This window comes from Oreochromis aureus, linkage group 6 (genome assembly GCF_013358895.1).
Source record: "Oreochromis aureus strain Israel breed Guangdong linkage group 6, ZZ_aureus, whole genome shotgun sequence".
Taxonomy (NCBI): domain Eukaryota; kingdom Metazoa; phylum Chordata; class Actinopteri; order Cichliformes; family Cichlidae; genus Oreochromis; species Oreochromis aureus.
Genome location: NC_052947.1, coordinates 26,621,315 through 26,640,704, shown reverse-complemented (window position 1 = coordinate 26,640,704; position 19,390 = coordinate 26,621,315). Strand labels below are relative to the sequence as shown.

Genomic DNA, 19,390 nt, shown 5'->3' with positions numbered 1-19,390 from the left:
AGGAAATATGTTTGGGAATAATGATGCACAAGAAACATTGAGACATCGGTGGTCCTTTTCATTCCCAGCATGTCGAATATTGTCATTCTGTCAGATGACTGGTGTCCTAGAAATGCATGAAGTATCCTTTAACAGTGGCACCATAATGCCTTTGATTATGGTAATGGTGAGACAAATCTGTTCCCTTACCTTGAGAAATTTAATTTAGTTAAATAAAAAAAAATTTTTTAAAAGTGGGAAAAAAAGAAAAGAAATGAGTGTAAAGACAAAGTCTGGCCAATGAATTTACTACTTTGTGGAATTTAGCAGAATGGCAGTATTTGGATGAGAATGCATTGGACCGCTAAAACACCACTATTAAAACTGAGTGATAACAGTAGGCAGCACCCATTTGAGGGTGAGGAGATGTAGAGATAAAAAGACGCATCAGTATGACGCGCTGGAGAAACGATCACTCAACACAATCCGGAGTACCCTTATCTACAATATGTACATGTCCAAAGACAAGACAGCAGGAGAGGCTCCAAAACTGATTTGGCATGTCTCGTAGGTGTGCTGGTACTGATGGCTGAGACACTGCCAAGCAAGAGACAAATGAAAAGATTCTCTTTAATGCTTTTTGGGTGTAGATACAGAACCTTGTTATGTAGAGGGTGGAAATTAGGGAACAGAGAAGGTTCTTAAATCTTGAGATAGGAACTCTGCTGTTAAGAGTGATTTAATCAAAACATGAAGCCAAAAGGATTCTCTTTGGCTGCCATGTAATGATGGTGTACAATCAATCGAATAAACACATGCAGATTTAATGTGTTCATGCACAACAACAGACAAAATATATGTTTGTTTTTTTCTTTAATTTCCTTTACAAACTGAAATTATTTTTCAGAGCTGGATCATTGTTAAAATATTTAATTTAATCTGTGATTTCAGCAGTGGTGTTATGTTCTTTGTCCTTCTCTGTGTAATTCACCTCCTCCCTGCCGGGTGGCTTTGTGCCGGGAATATACATTAAAGGATCCATTTCCATCCATAGTTAGCAACGGAATATTTAAGACTAATTACGGACAAGAACAAGAACCCTGTGCAGTATCTACCCAAGCTTAGCAAAGCTGACTGAGACACAATGTAAATCTGCAGAAGTTGGCTCCAGGGAGCCATAGCTTTGCACTGTTTTGAAAGGATCAGCAGGGATCTGTGTCCCATGCTGCGTAGGGAAACGACACTACAAGCTTCTGCATTTGATATGCAGACGCACATTAGCAGTCACAGGAGGATGCAAAGCCCAGGGAAATGTCTCATCTCAGCAAATCCTTGGTGCAGCCACTTCAACCATCTCAGTGTCCACAGTGCACAGTAACTGTTGTGCAAACACAAACAGTACATGGTGGCAGCTGGTATATCCAAGGTGCTGCAGAGGTCACTGTTAGGTCAGCCAACTGTCATTAGGGGTCTCATGACACCGAGGCCTAAATAAAACTATTATACAAATAGTAGTTTTATACATTAATACATCGCAGAAGAATAAATTGCACATGCAATTACTGTGCTACAAGCATAACACAAAAGATTCGGTTTAACCAGTATACGACTCATTACTGAAACATAATAGCATAATGGAAACTAAAATTATACGCAGATAGAGATATGTTTTCAAAAATCACCTTTATTCAGCTACACTGTTGGAGCTGGAAAAAGGTTTTAGGAGCAGTTTTAGATTTTCACCATTTTATGAAATGAATCCCAAGGCAGTGATTCAAAATCAATAATACAAAACCTGGCCTGAGTACAGGGGTATACACTTAATACTGCCAAGATGTTCAGCTCCATAAGTGCTGAAGGTGACCTTGTGACAAGATGGTTCATTCCGAAACAGGTCTCATAAGTACAGGGGGAAGAGATCGGTTCAATAAAATGCATATTGATACACGTTCTCTTTCCTCCTCTTCTTCACTCTCACTTTCCCTCACTCCTCCTCTCACAGGACAGGATCAGTACATTAATCATGTGATATAACTGAGTATCTTTCCAGCTAACGTCTTTAATAGCCCTACCCTGTCTCCTAATCACATTACAAATCACGCTGCTGTGTCAGTAAATGGACATAATGCATACTGGGCTCTATCTGATAGCTTGACCAGGTATAGAGAAAAAATCTAAACTGTGAGATTTAGAGAATTAGGTTACCAATTTTTACTTTACTGGGATTAATAGCACATTGGTGTCAATTTAAACGTGTCTCTTACCTCCTTTTATCAATTCAGTACTTGCTATTCAATCAATTTCAGATGATTTGTCACCATTCAGATTTGTACAAATCATATTTGACCTTCTTTAAAAAATTAAAACTGTGTTTCTGCAACCTATTCAATGTCTTATTAGTTTGATATGTACTTTTAGTCAGAATGTAAAGGCCTTTTGAAAAAAAATAAAAAATTGATCAAATATTTTCTTGGTGAGGCAATGCAAGAATGCTGTAATGCACTCAAATGCCAAGATTTTCTGTGCTGCAATAACGCAAATCAACAAAACCTTCTTAAATCTAAAACACTTGGGGATACTGAGGTTTGATCTTCCAGCCTTGGAAATGTCAGAGCTCTGGATTTTGTGACATAATCCCTAATGTGCATCATGGGCTAACCCTTTCCCTCTTTTGTGACATCATTACTCTTTGGTAAGACTGATATAGGAAACTGAAACAAAATCCAGGCCTTCATTAAAATAATAAAAATGTCTGCATATCTCATGCAAGCAGGAGATTAGCTCAATAAATATCCAGTGACATAGTGATTTGACCAAAACAATCTGTAGACTAAATTGTTTAAGGAAAAACTTTAAAAAAAAACTTTTTAAAATTAGAAGGTAAAGCCACAGTTTAGAGTGTTTTTGGAAAGCTAGCTGCATAGCTGCAGGGAAGGCAATGCCAGTCGGTCTACCGCAATGTCTCTTAGTGAAAAATCTGCTGGATGATTTGCTTTAAAGAAAAATTTACAGACCTTTATTGTTCCCAGTAAAACGTGTAAGTTTCTTATTGCTGGCCTACTGTCGTCATGGACTTTGAGTCAACCAACCTCTGATTTGTAAATCTTAGCATGCATTGGACAGCAGGAACCAAACCTCCAAATTTATGTCTTAAAATAACACACAAGATTAAAATGGCATTTTTTTGATGGGAGGAGAAACCGAGGAGCTCCCAGAGAAAACTTAAAAACATACAAATTTCAAACAGAAGCAGTGTTGCCAACTTAGCGACTTTGTCGCTATATTTAGCGAGTTTTCAGACCCCCTAGCAACTTTTTTTTCTTAAAAAAGTCGCTAAAAAAAGACGTGAAAGCGCGTATAGCTTTTACTCTCAACAAGCAGCGGGTGCTGTAACACAGTCAGTTCTTCTTTTACTCTTTTACTCTTATGCTGTTTTGTGGATCACAAGGTTTTAAACTACTTATAAACACACACACACACAAAGTAACTCCACCAGAGTGCCTATTTCGGATCACTTTTGCCAGTCCAAGCCCGGGTAAAGGAGCAGGGTTGGAAATGTGACATTAAAAAAAACAATAATTGCTAAAAGAAATTTAATTTGTAGTTCTAAATGAACTCTAAATGCATTTAGGACGTTTTTTACTCACTTTATGTCTCTTCCACGATGTTATTTCTCTCTCCAACAACCATGACCAATTATGCAAATTAGGTGATGACGTCATTTAGCGACTTCTAGCGACTTTTAGGACAACCAATAGCAATTTTCCTTACTGAGGAGTTGGCAACACTGAACAGAAGCGACCTGCCTGGGTTTGATCCTATCTCTGAAGGCAGAGATCTTTATATACTTGAAAAATCATCATATCTCACCACCATTTACAACAAATTCATAACTGGCTTGCTTTGTTACAAATGCAAAAACTGTGGCAATGATACAGCATATTTAGTTAAGTTTGAAATGCAGATTTTTAGACCCAACTGCTTACCTCAAGCTACCTTTAAGCTAGCATTAGCTTAATTCAGTGTGGCCACTTAACATGCAGTCACCTTAAAAACATACTACCTCTTGTGAAATATCAAATTGAATGTATTTGAATGCATGAACTTGACATATGTATCTGTCAAATTATTAAAAGAGCTTTCAATCTATCCAAAGACACCTGATATAATTAGCAGTAGCTGAATGTGGCATCTACATGCTTGCATCTGTGATGAAAATGATATACTCAATTATAGTATATAGCCTCAAAAACAGCCCAGTTACAGCCTCACAAAACTCTGCTGCAGACTTTTACCCTTATGGAGAAATTAAACTTTACACGTCACACGCTTTTGCATGTTTGTTGAATGCAGTAAAAGGAAATCATGTGTCACGTCTTTTGCTTCCCAACTTTTCTTTGCAGCTGTCCAAGTGCACATCCTGAAAGCGGACAAATCCGGTGAGTGGTGGAAATTTACTGTCAACATCATCTCCGTCTACAAGCAGGGAGAGAGCCGCATCCGCCGTGGGGACCAGATTCTGTGGGTCCGTGCCAAAGACGTGGCTTGCAAGTGTCCAAAGATCAAGCCTGGGAAGAAGTACTTGCTGCTGGGAAATGATGAGGACTCCCCTGGCCAGGGTGGAGTAGTGGCAGATAAAGGTAGTCTGGTTATCCAGTGGAGGGACACATGGGCGCGCAGGCTCAGGAAGTTCCAGCAGCGCGAGAAGAAAGGCAAGTGCAAGAAGCCATAAGCGGGATAAGACGGAGACGATTCTGAAGAGGGAGATGATTTCAAGAAAAAAAGCCGAGCTGGCAAATATTAAAAAAATAAATAAATAAATAAAAAGAATGGAAGAGTGACAGACGGAGGACCATGGACAGAAAAGAGACTGTTTATGTCGCTGCTTTTTTGTGTAGAAGCATGAAGAGAATTATTTAGGATGATATGTTTTTTTCAGTCGAACTTTTGTTGAAGGAGCTCACCTGGCAGATTTGGTTTATTTTACTTTGAGATTCCTTTCTCTTGTGGATTTGCACCTATTACCAGTATATATCATTATTTGTGTTGTTCTCATTATCCCAATATGAAATCATTATATTTTATGTTTGAATTTTATGGACGTTTTCCGCTGTTGCAAAAGTGACAGAAAGCCACTTACCTACCGCTGCAACTTTGCCTCTGCATGTTGTTTTGGAAAATTGTATTCTTCGCTAAGAAGTGAGCTTGTTTCAACAAAAGATTTCACTGTTGAGTGGCAATTGAGGCAGTGATATGTAGTTCCTTTATTGAGATTTGTGCCATAAATGCTATTGTTTCTAAGCCACAGAAATGCATACATTTAGCTGTGAAAGACTTGCCATTCCTTTCCTGTCTGAATTTAGTTATATTATGCAATTCAAGCAACACTAAATTGCATGTCTTACATTTTCATCTGTCAGGACTTTTATAGTTTCACAACATGCAAGTGACAGAAAAGAATCTACGACAGTATTGACTTTGCATTTTCAATCTAATCAATCCTGAGCGTCCTTGTTACTTCAATCAGTGCCCCTCAAATTTCACAGTTAAGCATTTGCCTAAACCTGCATGTGAGATTGTAATGTTCACTAAATAGTGCTGCTTGTGGTACTGTACTAATGTTAAATTTCTGAGGGAAAAAAAATTGAAATCACTGATTTTACCTTTAGTAGTTACAGTAACTGTGATTTTTTTTCTTTGTCTCACAAAAAATAGAAGCTTTAACAAGTGACTTGGGAATAAGAAGCCAGCTACATTTTATTGATAACCTCTTTACAAAAATGTTCATAAAATCTTGAGTTGTTCCTTATAGACATTAATAAGAAGCTACCCTCAACCGCTTCCTTCCTGTCATGAGGCGTCATCGCAGTGGTTAGCTTTGGAGGTTTGATTTGGTTTTATGCTGAAAACCCTGCCTAACGCAACCCCAAAGGGGATTTGGGATGTAAAATCTTGGTTTTTTTTTTTTGGTTTTTTTTCCTTGCATCAGCAATGCTTGCTCTGCCACAAATGATCAGAACTGTGAAAGTTACCTAATGTCTGTTGTTGTGTAAAATGGATGCAATGTTAAAATTGTGCGGGTGAAAGTGCAGCACTGCAGCTGCTGGTACTGCATGTTCTCAGAGGATACTGACAAAGACAAATAGTATGACGCAAGTGCAACAATGCAAATATTTATATGATTTACCTCTTCAGACATGTGTTCTTTTAAACCAACTTATGGAAAACTCGCCACAGTATGTCAAAATCTTCTACAATGGGTACGAGTAGGACAAAGGAAGAAAAATGTTGCAACTGACCCCCTGCCTGTTACTACCACTAAATCTGAAAAGACGATCTGAAAGATATTCAGGTTGTAGAAAGCACTGAGTGGATACAATGAAACAATACCTTTCTTACCTTACGTGACAGAGAAAATAATCCCTATAGTGATGAAAAATTGAATCTTTTTGCGCCTTAAGAAAGTGCTCAACACTATTACCTAAATTTACTTTTAGAATCCACCTCACAGTGGCTTGTATTCGTCTGTAGTACTTCCTGCAATACGGTGGGATTGCATATAAACCCATTTACAGGGCACACTCTTTTGCAAACACAATGCACGACTGTACACTCAGTAAAAGAAACGAATCAGTAAGAAAATGCCTGCCACGTTAATTCTCTTCACGTCAATACTTGCAAAGGGACAAATGGGGTGCATTACAATAACTTGTCGCTGCTTGATTCAAACCACTTTGTTTGTGTGCAGTTCAGTTTGGATTTCTCCAAGGAATGCACGGATAAAAATGCTCAGGTTTGTAAAAAGCCCAAAGTGTATTTGATTTATCATGAACTTTTTATCTTTTGAGGCCAAATCACAACACCGTGAGCACTATGTTTGTGAGACAATAAAACATGTTAAATGGGCGATTGTTGTCTCACAAAAGTTACATTTAATCTCTAACGCTCAAGTGAGTGTAAAGAGGGATAGACAAGAAACTTTCAAACTTTCATTAAAAGGAGATAAAGATTTGATACCACTATCTTGGAAACATCCTCAATTTTGTAATTTTACTTATAGTAAAAATCCTAGATGATGACAAATTGAGTATATTTAACTGTGATACAGAAAATGACTGTACTAGTCAATATTGACATTTAGTGTTTTTTTAATTGTTCAATCAGTTTAATATTTGTTATTAATACCCAACATGCTGCTACATGATGGCGGCTTCTTGAATTCTCCAAAACTGATAATCACAATATTCTGACAAATACACAATATTTTTGCACGGTACTGCATTTCATTGTTAAACCAACAATGTTATGTGTCAAGTTCTTTTTTTTAAAAACTATTTTTATTTGGCACAGTGTAATCTAAAATGACACGACTCTGGTCTCCATAGCTTATAGCTGTAACTTTGACATCCGTCTCCTGAGCAATGGTTTGACAAGCTTCCAGATGAAACGCTATACACATACACGTCAAAGCATTGCTTTGTGTTCATACTATGAATTGTAAATGTTGTTTTCACCATTGCAAAGTCTTTTGCAATGTTTTACAATGCCTACTAATATATTATGGTTATTATATATGAATATATTTAATGACACAAGACATTGTGGATTTTATTGTCTTTTTTTTTTTTTTTACTTGTTTGTGGTTATTTAGATCGTTGTTATTAAAAGAAGGAAATAATAACTACTGAACACACCAACCTGATAGAACTAAATTCAGATTTTCAGAATAAATAAACTCTTGTTACATTGAAAAATCATTTGCCTCTGTTGCTTTTTTTTTTTTTTAATTGTAATTTAGGACTTCAGAATTTAATGTAGTCAGCTTATCCCTGTTAACTGGTTGCAGTGTCATTATAAATGTAGTAGGGGAAAAAATTATGCAGTGGAATGAATTAAAGTAGTACTAGTGTGTTAAAACTTTGCCAAAGGTCCACACTACCTAAAGATCATGTTACAAAACACTTCAGAGTGAGGCGTGAGCGTAAACGCAGACAGGAGTCCAGGCACTATAAAATGGAAATGTCATTTATTAGAAATTACAAGCTGAATTGATTTACAGGGAAGGAAAAGAGCCATGTTAGTAACACAGCTGAGCTGTTTGTTTTGGCTATGAGCTATTCTATAAACATTACAAAATCCAAACAAAATGATAACATTACAGCTGCTACAGTAATAAATGGGTAAATATAAGTGAGTGTGAATATTGCAAAGCTTGCAGAATTACTGTATCCAGTGCAAACCTCAGCCCAACCACAGACAGGCTTATGAAAGAAAAGTCCCCGTTGCCTGCGGGAGGTCCTACTGTTAGGTCAACATTCCCCACAGTTCAGGCAGTAAAAGAAATCTTTTTCAAAATCCTTACAAGTCTCCAAATAATTTAAGAGTTTGATGATTTACTAATTTATTAGTAAGACAATTGAATATCTATTAAACAATTTACACCCACAAAAAAAGAAAGTAAATGTCTTTTGAAGGTTACATATACCCTGAAACCCAAGAGTGACATACTGAATAAAAACATTTGTCTGTGGCGTTAAAGTCTTTTTTTTCCCACTTCTCCTTGATTAGATAGCCCAAAATGACCTGTGTCTAAATGTGAAGAACAAGTATGATAAATCTGCTTAAATGAGGGTCTGTCTGTTTGATGTCAGTGCTGATTAAATTCTGCTCCAGACTTTCATTGTTGCTGTCCGACATGGGTCCATGATCACTGCTGTCTTCATCACACAGGCCACGCAGCAATCACTATAATGGCTATAAGAAGTAGTACGATCACTACCAGCATCCCTGAGCAGAAGGAAAGAGGGAAAAAAAGACATGTTAGAACAATTGGAGGGAAAAGGACATCAGACTACAAGCTTCATTAAGTAATTTCACACACAAAAAAATGAAGATCTGGATGCTTTTTCTCCCCTAACACAGTGGGAAAACATTTCTGAAGAAGACAGGTTGCTGTGTGAATAAGAGCAGAATGCAATCAGATGAAAATCACTTAATCTATAAGATGCTATATTGGCCAGAGATCAGGTGATTTACTTGAATAATATAATTTTTTTTGCCTTGAGAAACTTATGTTGCTTCTCCAGTATGCTTTGGGACATCATCCATTTGGACTGCGAAGCGCTGTGTGATCAGTTTTGCAGGATTTGGCTGAATCAGAGTGTAGCCCTGCACACTTCAGAATTCATCCGGCTCCTTCTACCAGCAGTCACATCATCAATAAACACTAGTGGCCCCGTTCCACTGGCAGCCGTACATGCCCATGCCATAACACTGCATCCACCTTGTTTAACAAATGATGTGGTATGCTTTGGATCACGAGCAGTTCTTTTCCCTCTCCGTGTTCCACTCTCTTCAGTACAACTTAATCTTCGTTTCATCTAATCAAGAACTTTCTGGAGCTGTGCAGGTTCTTTTAGACGTTTTCTGGCAAAGTCTAATCTGGCCTACTTGAGCGTAACCAGTGGTTTGCACTTTGCTGTAAACCCTCTGTGTTTTCATTCAAGAAACGATCTCTTGGCTCTAGCCCTTGAACACCTCCTTCAGAGTGTTTTGGTGTCTTGTTACCGAGTAAGACGTTGTTAATTTTTTTTTCTTAACCATGGAAACAATTCTGTCATCGTACACTTTCTGTGCTTTTGGTATTGCTGAGCTCTTCAGTGAACTCACTGGCTGTTGATCTGGTGACTTGTAAAATTTTTGATGTCTTTCTATTAAGTTTTTTTTTTCTTTTCAGCCTAACGTTGGCCTCATTCGCTGACATTTGAGGCTCACATTTAAAATGACAAAAAAGCTATGAAATATAAATTCAACACTTTAAATCAACTTTAGATATTAATGTCTGCTTCATCTGTCATGAAACAACAAATAAACAGACCTCATCTTGCCGCAAAACTGCTTGCCAGTCCATTGTCCAGTTACTTTGGAGTCTTTGAAATTGGGAAACTGTGTATAAAAATGTCTGTAATGCAAAAGTTTTGTGAAACCTCATGAATTAAAGCTGAAAGTCTGCACTTCAATCATATATTGATTGCTGGATTTAAAATCCACTGTGGTTCTGTCCAGAGACAAAACTACAAACACAGTGTCTTTATCCAACTAATTATAAACGCCAGTATGTGTCACTCTGTTGCCAAATAACCAAAATGAGCTATAGTGTAAGCATTAATTTTTTAGGGTGTTAAGCACTGGACAACTACTCCAGAAGTTTATTTATTTTGTCTGTGTTAATCATGAACTGCTCTACATTTATTTAAAAAGCAATGAGACTTCATCATAGTCAACAACCACTACCCATCCAGTCTGGCAAGGCTTAATTAAAAAAAATCACTGCTGCTCAGATACAGTTACACAACTTTCCAAACTCATTTGCTATGATAATTTATGCTGAATTTTCTTCATGTTTTGTTGCTATAACCCTTGGTGATAAAACCTTTTCAGCTTGAAACAAAAATATATATATATAATTTCAACTTTAAAGTTAAAAAGTCAAATGTCAAGCAGCTGAGAAACTCCAAACCTGATTTGAGACAGACCCAGAGGGAAGGAGGGGAATTCATCAGACACAAGGGAATACACTTGGAAGAGGTAAGAAGCCTACATACCTCACTACTAATTTTCAAAGTCCTTGATCTAACACAAGTCCAAAGTGCTTATGCCCTTGTAGCATATAACCATTCTTCTCTTGATGACTTAATGCAATTTACATGCGTTCAATGGCCACAAAAGCTTTATTGCCATAGATCGCACACTGTGATAGGCATGTGTTTCTGATTCTGCTTCCAGAGGATAATCATTGTTTTTCTCTGATACTATGGCAGCAGAGAAAAAAATGTGCAAAAGCTCACTCACACTTCATCAAAGTGTTTTGCCCTCAGGACCTCAAAATATTACAGTTTTTTTTTTATTATTAAAGCCACCGCCCTAGAGAGAAGAAAAGAAAAAAAAAAAAAAACACGTGTAAAATCCGTAACAGGTAGATATTTTATCCTCCAAGTAAAACAGAATCACAGTAAAGCCTTTAGGAATATTTTAAATAATTTTGATGGATAAATGGATATATCTTAACCATTTAACCACCACCAGCCATAAATACTTGTGTATTGTCGAGTATTTACTGCAACAATTAACATAACTAAACTAGTCCAGCTCAAATTCCTTTTTTCATGTAATTTTATATACCAGCTTGTTTATTTTGACACTGCCACCTAGAGAATGAGATGATAAAAGTTTAACTTTATTCAGTGTTAACTAAAATTTGCAAATTGTAAAACCCTGAATGAAACTTGCTGGGTAAGTATATGCTGGTAATCTGTTATTTGTGGCATATTAAAAGCGGTGCCCAGCACAGAGAGCAATGAAATATAAACGTTTTTCAATTTTGAACTAGTTGTTTCAGGTATGACAGCCAGATTTAAGGGCTCTGTTTCCAAAATGATTCATAAATCTGAGACATTTCTGAATAATTACATTTTATATATATACTGATATACTGCAAATATATTTTGAACACTAAAATATCAACTTAACTCCTTCTTTAAGTGAATAACAAATTCAGAACAGAATCAGAATGGAGAACGAATGTCTAAAATCTATAAAGTATGACACTTGAAATATGCCTATTGTGGTTTGCACGAGAGGTGTGTTTTAATCCAGGGGATGATGGTAACTGCTTGCCCTGGTTACGGCTTAAATTTAAAAATTCATTTTGATAATCAGGAATGAGAGAAGGCAGTCCACAGAGTTCCCGGTGGTAAGTGTAAGGCCTTACAGTATAAAGTATCTCCAGGTGGCTGTTGTTGTGATTTGGTGCTATATAAATAAACCTGAATGGAATTCAACTGGAGTGTTAGCGAGTGTAAGAGAGAAGTGATGGTGTGTGGTTTAGAGTACATTATGAGGATTTGATTGCCTTTAGGATATGCTGGTCTTTCATTCTGTGTATGTATATATCAGACCACAAACCATGGCACACATTTAAAATTTGGAAAAGTTTTGCCAAAGTCAGATTCCCACACCATTCCCACTTCTTCTACAGTGACACAGGAATGAAGATTTAAAACAACTGCACATCTAGCTGGTCTGAGGGCTGTCAATACGTGGCCCCACTGACTTAAGTTGTCCATTGTTATTTAGCATGCGGCTGGTATTATCCCCAGCCCTTTCACTTTCGGTTTGCATTTCTCTCATTCTTTGGCTCTTGCCTTCTGCATTCCCCTCTGTGGCTTAATTGGTTGTCTTTCCCACGGGGAGAGAGACAGAGTGAGATATAAGCCATGCTGAACAAATTGCTTGCGGTGGTAGTGGTGGTTTGATGAAATGCAAGGCTGATGCTGGTTTCTTTGCCGGAATATATGAGACACGGCTGTACGATGTCCAGATGTCTTTATACCCCATTATCTTATTGCATCGTTCTTGTCATCCTTCTCCTTTGTTTTTTCCAGAAAATATAAGTACTTACAGCCAGTTGTCACCTTATTTACATATGGGGAATTATTTGAGCATAGTGGGGTTTTTTTTAAAAATTGTATACAAAAGGAATGTGTTCCTACATAGGTTCACAGGATATTCATACTAAGAGCCATCACTGGTTTAGTCAGGCCCTCTCCTCTTGATAACTTACACATGTGAGCATAATAAAATAGTCAAACCAGACACACATGCTCAAATACTTGTGATGACTCTTTAAAAGCCTCAAGCTTTAAGCAAATACACACATAAATTCGCAGCAATCATCTTTGTTTAGGTGTAAATGATAGGCCCGGTCTATATTAGATTCAGACATCAGAATTTCATTCAGTCTAGTCCAACATCTGTCAGCAACTCCATTTGACACCGCATAGCAACAACAGTAATAAGCCATGCAACACACATATGTTACTGTGAAGCAAGACTCTCGCTTGTTCTTTCTAACTTTCTATCGTCACGTAGCCGCCAGTCATGAAGCCACATTAAGCATCCACAATGCCCCTCACCCTTCCCCTTGGACCATCACTGTCTGCCTCAGTAACTAAATAACCTACTCTGACCCTCAGAGGGCCTCTAGAGGCTAATGACAATAATGGCGTTAACTTCCCAAATAGATTAGGGCTCTGCTGTCACATTGATGCTGAGGGAGATAGTTGGTGTCTGCTGATAGACTGACCACCCAGAAGTTTCGGAGGGCCTGGTCTGGGTTCAACCCATCTTAGCAATTTCCAGACATCAGTAAGACAACTTGCAGAGAATACCAATAATTGGTGAGAGAAAGAGTGAAAGAGATGGCCCATGAACTGGTCTGGTCAATCCCCTGGCTAAAAGTTCAAGACCTTTGTAGACAAAAAAGACAAAACAATGGAGAAAAGATAAATTTTATGCTAACAAGATAAACACAACCACAAAGACACATATTTTTAATTGTTTGTGGCTTTAGAAATGTGTTGAAAATTTTCCTGGCATATATATTAAAACATATGGTGTCCAACTAAAATGTGACTGCATTTTTGTCTACTACAGCATACGTAAATCTTTATACATCTGTAAATTATATGTCCTGCATACTTCTATGAGCAGAAAATTGGAAACCCTAAGGAAGTTATACATTATATAAATTTTCCAGATTTGTATTAGTCTGTAAAGACTTTAAGCAACTTGAGGTGACTGCTGTTGTGATTTGGTGCTATATAAACTAAACTGAATTGAACAGAACTGATAAGACTTTGGAGACATGCTACTTGCACTTTGACGCTGTACTTAAAAACACCATAGTCACAACGGAAATGCAAATGGAACGATAGTTTAACATTTACGAGCTGCTCGCCAATTTAAATTATAAAGCTGCAATGCTAACATATGCCAATTAACATAAACTATAACTTTATATTAGCCAAACTTATTACATTTCATTTTAAGGACAGTAATATTTTTATAAAGTTTATTGAACCGTATCATGGTTCTAGGAGAGCTTATAGCACTGCCAGACTTTTTTTATTTTGCTTGTCTTATTTTCACTTGCTAGATACGGGACAGACTTGAATGAGGAAAAGCAAAGGGAGAAAGAAAGAGGGGGGAAAAAAACAGCGGAGAAGAGGGACGGGGATAAAGGGCAAAAAACAAAAACCAACAAAATAAGCAGACAAAAAATACATACATCAATCACCTGGATCACCTGTGAGAAAGAAAAAAGAAAACAAGCAGAAGAAAACGAGAGCAATAGGATAAACAACATCACGATGATATATGGGAATATAACAGTAAATACTAAATATTAAACATTATTGTGCAGCACGTAAGATCGGCACTGCCAGACTTAAGATTCATACTTGAGGAAGAATTAATGGAAAATAAAGTGCAGCAAATTTTGAGGCAGTTATGTGAAAATGTTAACTGCTTAGTGACGCAAGAGGAAAATCAGGGGACCTCATAAATTGGAGTATACATTAGGATGCTCATTCAGAGTGCCACAAATGTCTGTTTTAAATGCACACACTAAGACCTGCTAGCATTCATTTTTGATAATGTTTATATGTTTTACAACATTCAAAAATGCAATTTATTTTAAGGGTGTACCTAAAATATACATTTTTAGGTGATATAACTGAGATTAATTGGTGCACTACTTAGCTGGCAGATGAAGCTGCATGCATTGCAGTGTAATCTTGTGGTCTGAACATATGAACAAGGAGGAAAATGTTCTCCCTACACCCCTGTCAAATATGAAATATGAAAATGGTTTCAAATATTTACAGATATCTTGAGGCAAATTTACTTGAACTTGCCACTTACTGAGAAAAGCCTCTGATGTGGAAACATCATTTACAGGATGTATACAGTAATTTAAAGCAAGTCTTTCATCAGCTACATAAAACATATTTAACTGGGATCTCTGTCTGCCAACAGTATATCATGTTGGGGCGTTAAGAGGAACAAAAACTGCCATAAAATATCAAAAAACAGTTTTAATGTTATATTTATCTCCCATACTTTGTGTTTTTCTTGGTAACTCCTAATTTGCAATTATAGATAATGTTAAGCAAACACGCTCTTCTCAAAAGAGAGTCAAATTCTGTCCGTCATAAACCAACGTCTGATGCAAACCACCTGTGGGATTCAGGGGGTTCCTGCAAATGTCCTCTACAAATTTAGGATAAGCTCTGTTGGGAGGGTTATTCAAGTTGATGTTATCTGATTTTATGTGCTCTAACTTACACTTTCAGTAATGGCATTTCTGGCATCCTTTAGACTAATCTGCCACACATATTCAGGAAAACCTATGAGCTGTAGTCCGTAAAAACAAAAAAACAAAAAAAACCACCACCCCCCAAAAACTGCAAGTCCCCCCTTTTTTGCTAGAATAATGCAAACTTCTCAAATGTTTATTGAAGGACTCTAGAAAACTATTACTTCCTGTTTGGGGTTGTTTTTTCATGTTACTGGAATCAAGACACCTACCTACATCAAGGTACTGATGATGAAATAGAAACTTAACATCTGAGGTGCACAAAACTGAAATTTGGAATGAAGAAAATTTATAAATGCAGTCAAAACAATCTTAATCTTGGGTGGATTGAAGCCTACTCTGTGCAGGAATCTAATATGTTTCAGCAAAATGGATATTTCTCAACACTACAGGGCACTAGTTATGCACAGTGTGTTCCAGGAACCATGGTTTAGCAATATGTGGGCCCTTCTCTTGTGGTGAGATGACCCTTTTCAAGGATGAGCTTACCCTTTTCAAACGTTCAACTAAATTTTTTGGTATGGTGTTTTTTGTTTGTTTGTATGTTTGCATGTATGCACGAAAATTTGCTATGCCCCTACCTTCAGAGTGCAAAAGCATGATGATATTGGGAAAACTACAGTAATTTCCATTATGCTATGTTAAGTATGCGTTTGGCTGTTCCAGCCAGACGTTCCTAACTTTACAAGAACTCAGCTAAGACATAACACCAAACACCGGTTTTGGATGAAAGGTGGTCTTAAAAATAAATAAAGCCTTAAAGCTGAGGAATTACAAACACACTGCCATGAAGAAAGAAGGAAAGCCCTCCAAACAATTTGTGGCATGTAGTACTTTCAGTTCTTTCTGTGCTTGACACAAAGACGAGTGTCAAACATGAGAAGATAAACGGGGGATGACAGAAAGGATTGGAAAAAAAAAAAAGAAAGATTGAACAGAGGTGAGAGTGAAAAAGACCACAGGGGAATTTTCCATTTGCCAAAACGAATCACAAACACACAAATGCATGCACACACACACACACACACACACACACACACACACACACACACGCGCGCACACACACGCGCGCGCACACAGGTAGACATAAGAAATACCTTTAAATACTGTTGTAATAAATTGTACACTTGCACACTTGCAAAATGCAAACATGCACTCACCTTTACTAGGTTCACCTGTTTCATCTGTTCAACTGCTCATTAATGTAAATATTCAGCCAATCCAATGGTATTAACTCAATGCATTTAGGCATGTAAACATGGTCACGACGACCTGCTGAAGATCAAACTGAGCATCAGAATGGGGAACAAAGATGATTTAATGTGGCATGGTTATTGGTGCCAGATGGGCTGGTCTGAATATTTCAGAAACTCATGACCTACTGAGATTTTCATGGATGGCTAGGGTTTACAGAGAAGAGTCTGAAAAACAAATCCTATCCAGTGAGTGACAGTTCTCTGGGTGAAAAGGCCTTGTTGATGCCAGAGGTCAGAGAAGATTGGCTAGACTGCTTCAAGCAGATAGGAGAGCAACAGTAGCTCAAATCATCACTCTACAACCAAAGTATGCAACAAAGTGACTCTGATTGCAAAATGCATTAAACCTTGAAGCAGATGGCCAGCAGCAGCGGAAGAGCACACCAGTGCCAGTCCTGACACTAAGTGCAAGAAACTGAGGCAATAATTTGTACTGGATCCCAAAATTAGACAACACTATATTGGAAAAATATTGTCTGGTCTGATGAGTCTCAATTTCTGCTGCAATGTTCAGATGGTATTGTCAGAATTTAGCATAAACAGCATGCACTAGGAGGGCCTCCACAGTCACCATATCTAAATCCAGCAGAGATCCTTTGTGATGTGATGAAATGTGATATTTAAGTCATGAATGTGCTCCTGACAAGTCTGCAGGAACTGTGTAATGGTATCATGTAAATATGGACCAAAATCTGAGAAAAATCTTTCCAGCACCTTGTTGAATCTACACCAAAAAATTAAGGAAGTTTTAAATGCAAAAGGGGCTCCAATCCAGTACTAGAAAGTGAATGTAGATGTATTTGCTGGATACAAACTTGCAGGTGATCATATACATAAATGGACACACAAACAAATGCACAAACAGCCCAGGAATACTCTGCCTGTGAAGATCGAGGGACTTAGCAAAAAAACGTTCAACAAAAAGAGAAAAAGAGTCCTGATTCTAACACAGTCTAAGCTCTGGGATCTTCAAACAAACTCGCACTCAGGCACCATGGGGACAAGACCAACAGAATGAAGCATTTGGGGGGCTGACCTTCCTATTGCCTGCTCTGTTCCTGGCTGTGAGGTCTCCGTGCACAACAATGCAGTCTTTGCCATAGCAATGCGGTCTGGCATTTCACAGGGCCTACTGAGCCAGCCTCACTCACACTCACTGCCACATTCCATAGGTTGGCTTTAGAGCCAGTTAACACACATCTCGTGGCAGCTGTTTCCCTCTGAAAAGCGGGACCCTCTGAAAAGAGTGAAGCAGTCTTTTTGTACACAATAAAACAAAAGTTACACAAACCAAAGCAGATCAGTGATAATACTAAAGAAGGGTCATACATTCACAAAACTTCTAAGGAAAGAGGTCAACTCTGTAAATGTGAAGTTGAGACAACAGTGGCTGATGACACGGCCAACCCTCAGTGGATATTTGATGATTCCTCAAAGGACTTGTATGAGAGACCCTTAAAGCCAGGACACTATGTTAGCAGGCGTGACAGACAAAACCAGTCCACCCACCATTCATTCACAACATGCTCTGTACTGAGAGGGCTTATTGCCATCAGCATCATTGTTTTTCAGCTCCATTAAACACTACTCTGGAAAATAAGGAAAAAGCAACAGTAACACCAACGCTGCTGAAATGGCTTAATGGTGAAGATAGCTTTGTAATGCCAAAAGATCACAAGAAGCTTAGCTTGCAAAATGCACTTTTTGTGCATAGCTGCCACAGAAGCCGTTATATTTCTTTATAACAGCTAAATGCATGGGGAAAAAAATCTGCAACAGATATTTTATGGTAAGTATTTATGCTATTATAGATTGTATTACTATAATATTTAATTAAATGAACAGATCTATGTGGTCTTCTGTGCTCCATGACATAAAAGACAAAGACATGACAAAGTGCTTTACATGTAAAGGAAACAGGAATGCTCACCGCAAGAGGCTGACTTCGTCTCCACCAGCTTCACCCTTCGTGTTTCATTACGAATCCTGTTATCTGTCGTGTCCACAAGATGTGCAAGGTCGTCAACAATTTCTGAGAGACAAAAAAGACAAAGAAAATAAGGAAAAAAAGTCAGTCAAGCTAATTTCTCATGTCAGGTCATGTGCACTAGTAGATTTAGATTTTATTTTGCAGTAATCAAGTCACTGAAACACAGACAACATAATATATCATACTAAAAAATATATAAAAAGTAAAAGGAAGAAAAAATGAATACATGTTTTGCTTCTACATAATATGTGATTCAGAAGCACTAACTCTCTATCTGCTATTCTGAGTAATCTTCTTTACGATTGGGTATTCAAAAAAATAGCACCTTACAGAGTGAGATTGTCTGAGAAGTAAAGATAGGCAGAGGTTCACTAATCTGCAAAAAACTGCATCAACAAATTATGGAACAATATCTGCATAATGCTCCTCAACAGAAAATATCATCTACAGCCGACAATTTCATCAAAGGTTTCTGAGAATCTGAGCAAGGGGGGAGGACAAAAAAACAATACTGGATGTCTTTGCATTGGCTCTCAGGCAGCACTGCATTAAATACAGGTATGAACTGTCATGGAAATCACTGCATGGGCTCAGGAAGACTTCCAGAAATCACTGTCTGTAAACACACCACACTGTGCCATCAAAGGTTAAAGATCTAACATGCAAAGAAGAAGCCATATGTGAACATGATCAAGAAATACTGTCTTCTCCTGTGGACCAAAGGTCACTTAAAATGGACAAGTCAGAAGAATTGAAATTTGAAACTCATTTTGGAAAACATGGACACTGCATCCTCTGGACTAAAGAAGAGAGGGACCATCCAGCCTGTTATCAGTGCTCATTTAAAAAGCCTGACGGCATGGCTCCATAGTAGAAAAGTCCGGTTACTGAACTGGCCGGGTCCAGACCTTCCATCAACTGAAAACATTTGGCTCATAATAAAATAAA

The 19,390-nt window shown here is 37.7% G+C and overlaps 2 protein-coding genes across 3 annotated transcripts in view; one reads left to right on the top strand and one right to left on the bottom strand.

Moving 5' to 3' along the window:
* The window catches only part of ntn1a (netrin 1a), a 59,015-nt gene extending 51,279 nt beyond the window's left edge, over positions 1-7,736 (top strand). For both annotated transcript variants that reach the window (XM_031728051.2, XM_031728043.2), the window contains one exon: positions 4,383-7,736. In XM_031728051.2, the coding sequence (XP_031583911.1) occupies positions 4,383-4,711 (329 nt within the window). In that variant the 3' untranslated portion in view covers positions 4,712-7,736. The remainder of the gene's footprint in view (positions 1-4,382) is intronic.
* Positions 7,737-7,983: 247 nt separating this feature from the next.
* stx8 (syntaxin 8) overlaps positions 7,984-19,390 on the bottom strand; it is a 43,777-nt gene continuing 32,370 nt past the window's right edge. The window contains exons 7-8 of the mRNA XM_031728063.2: positions 18,383-18,484; positions 7,984-8,766 (exon numbers count right to left, since the gene is read on the bottom strand). Coding sequence (XP_031583923.1) covers positions 8,702-8,766; positions 18,383-18,484 — 167 coding nt within the window. The 3' untranslated portion in view covers positions 7,984-8,701. The remainder of the gene's footprint in view (positions 8,767-18,382; positions 18,485-19,390) is intronic.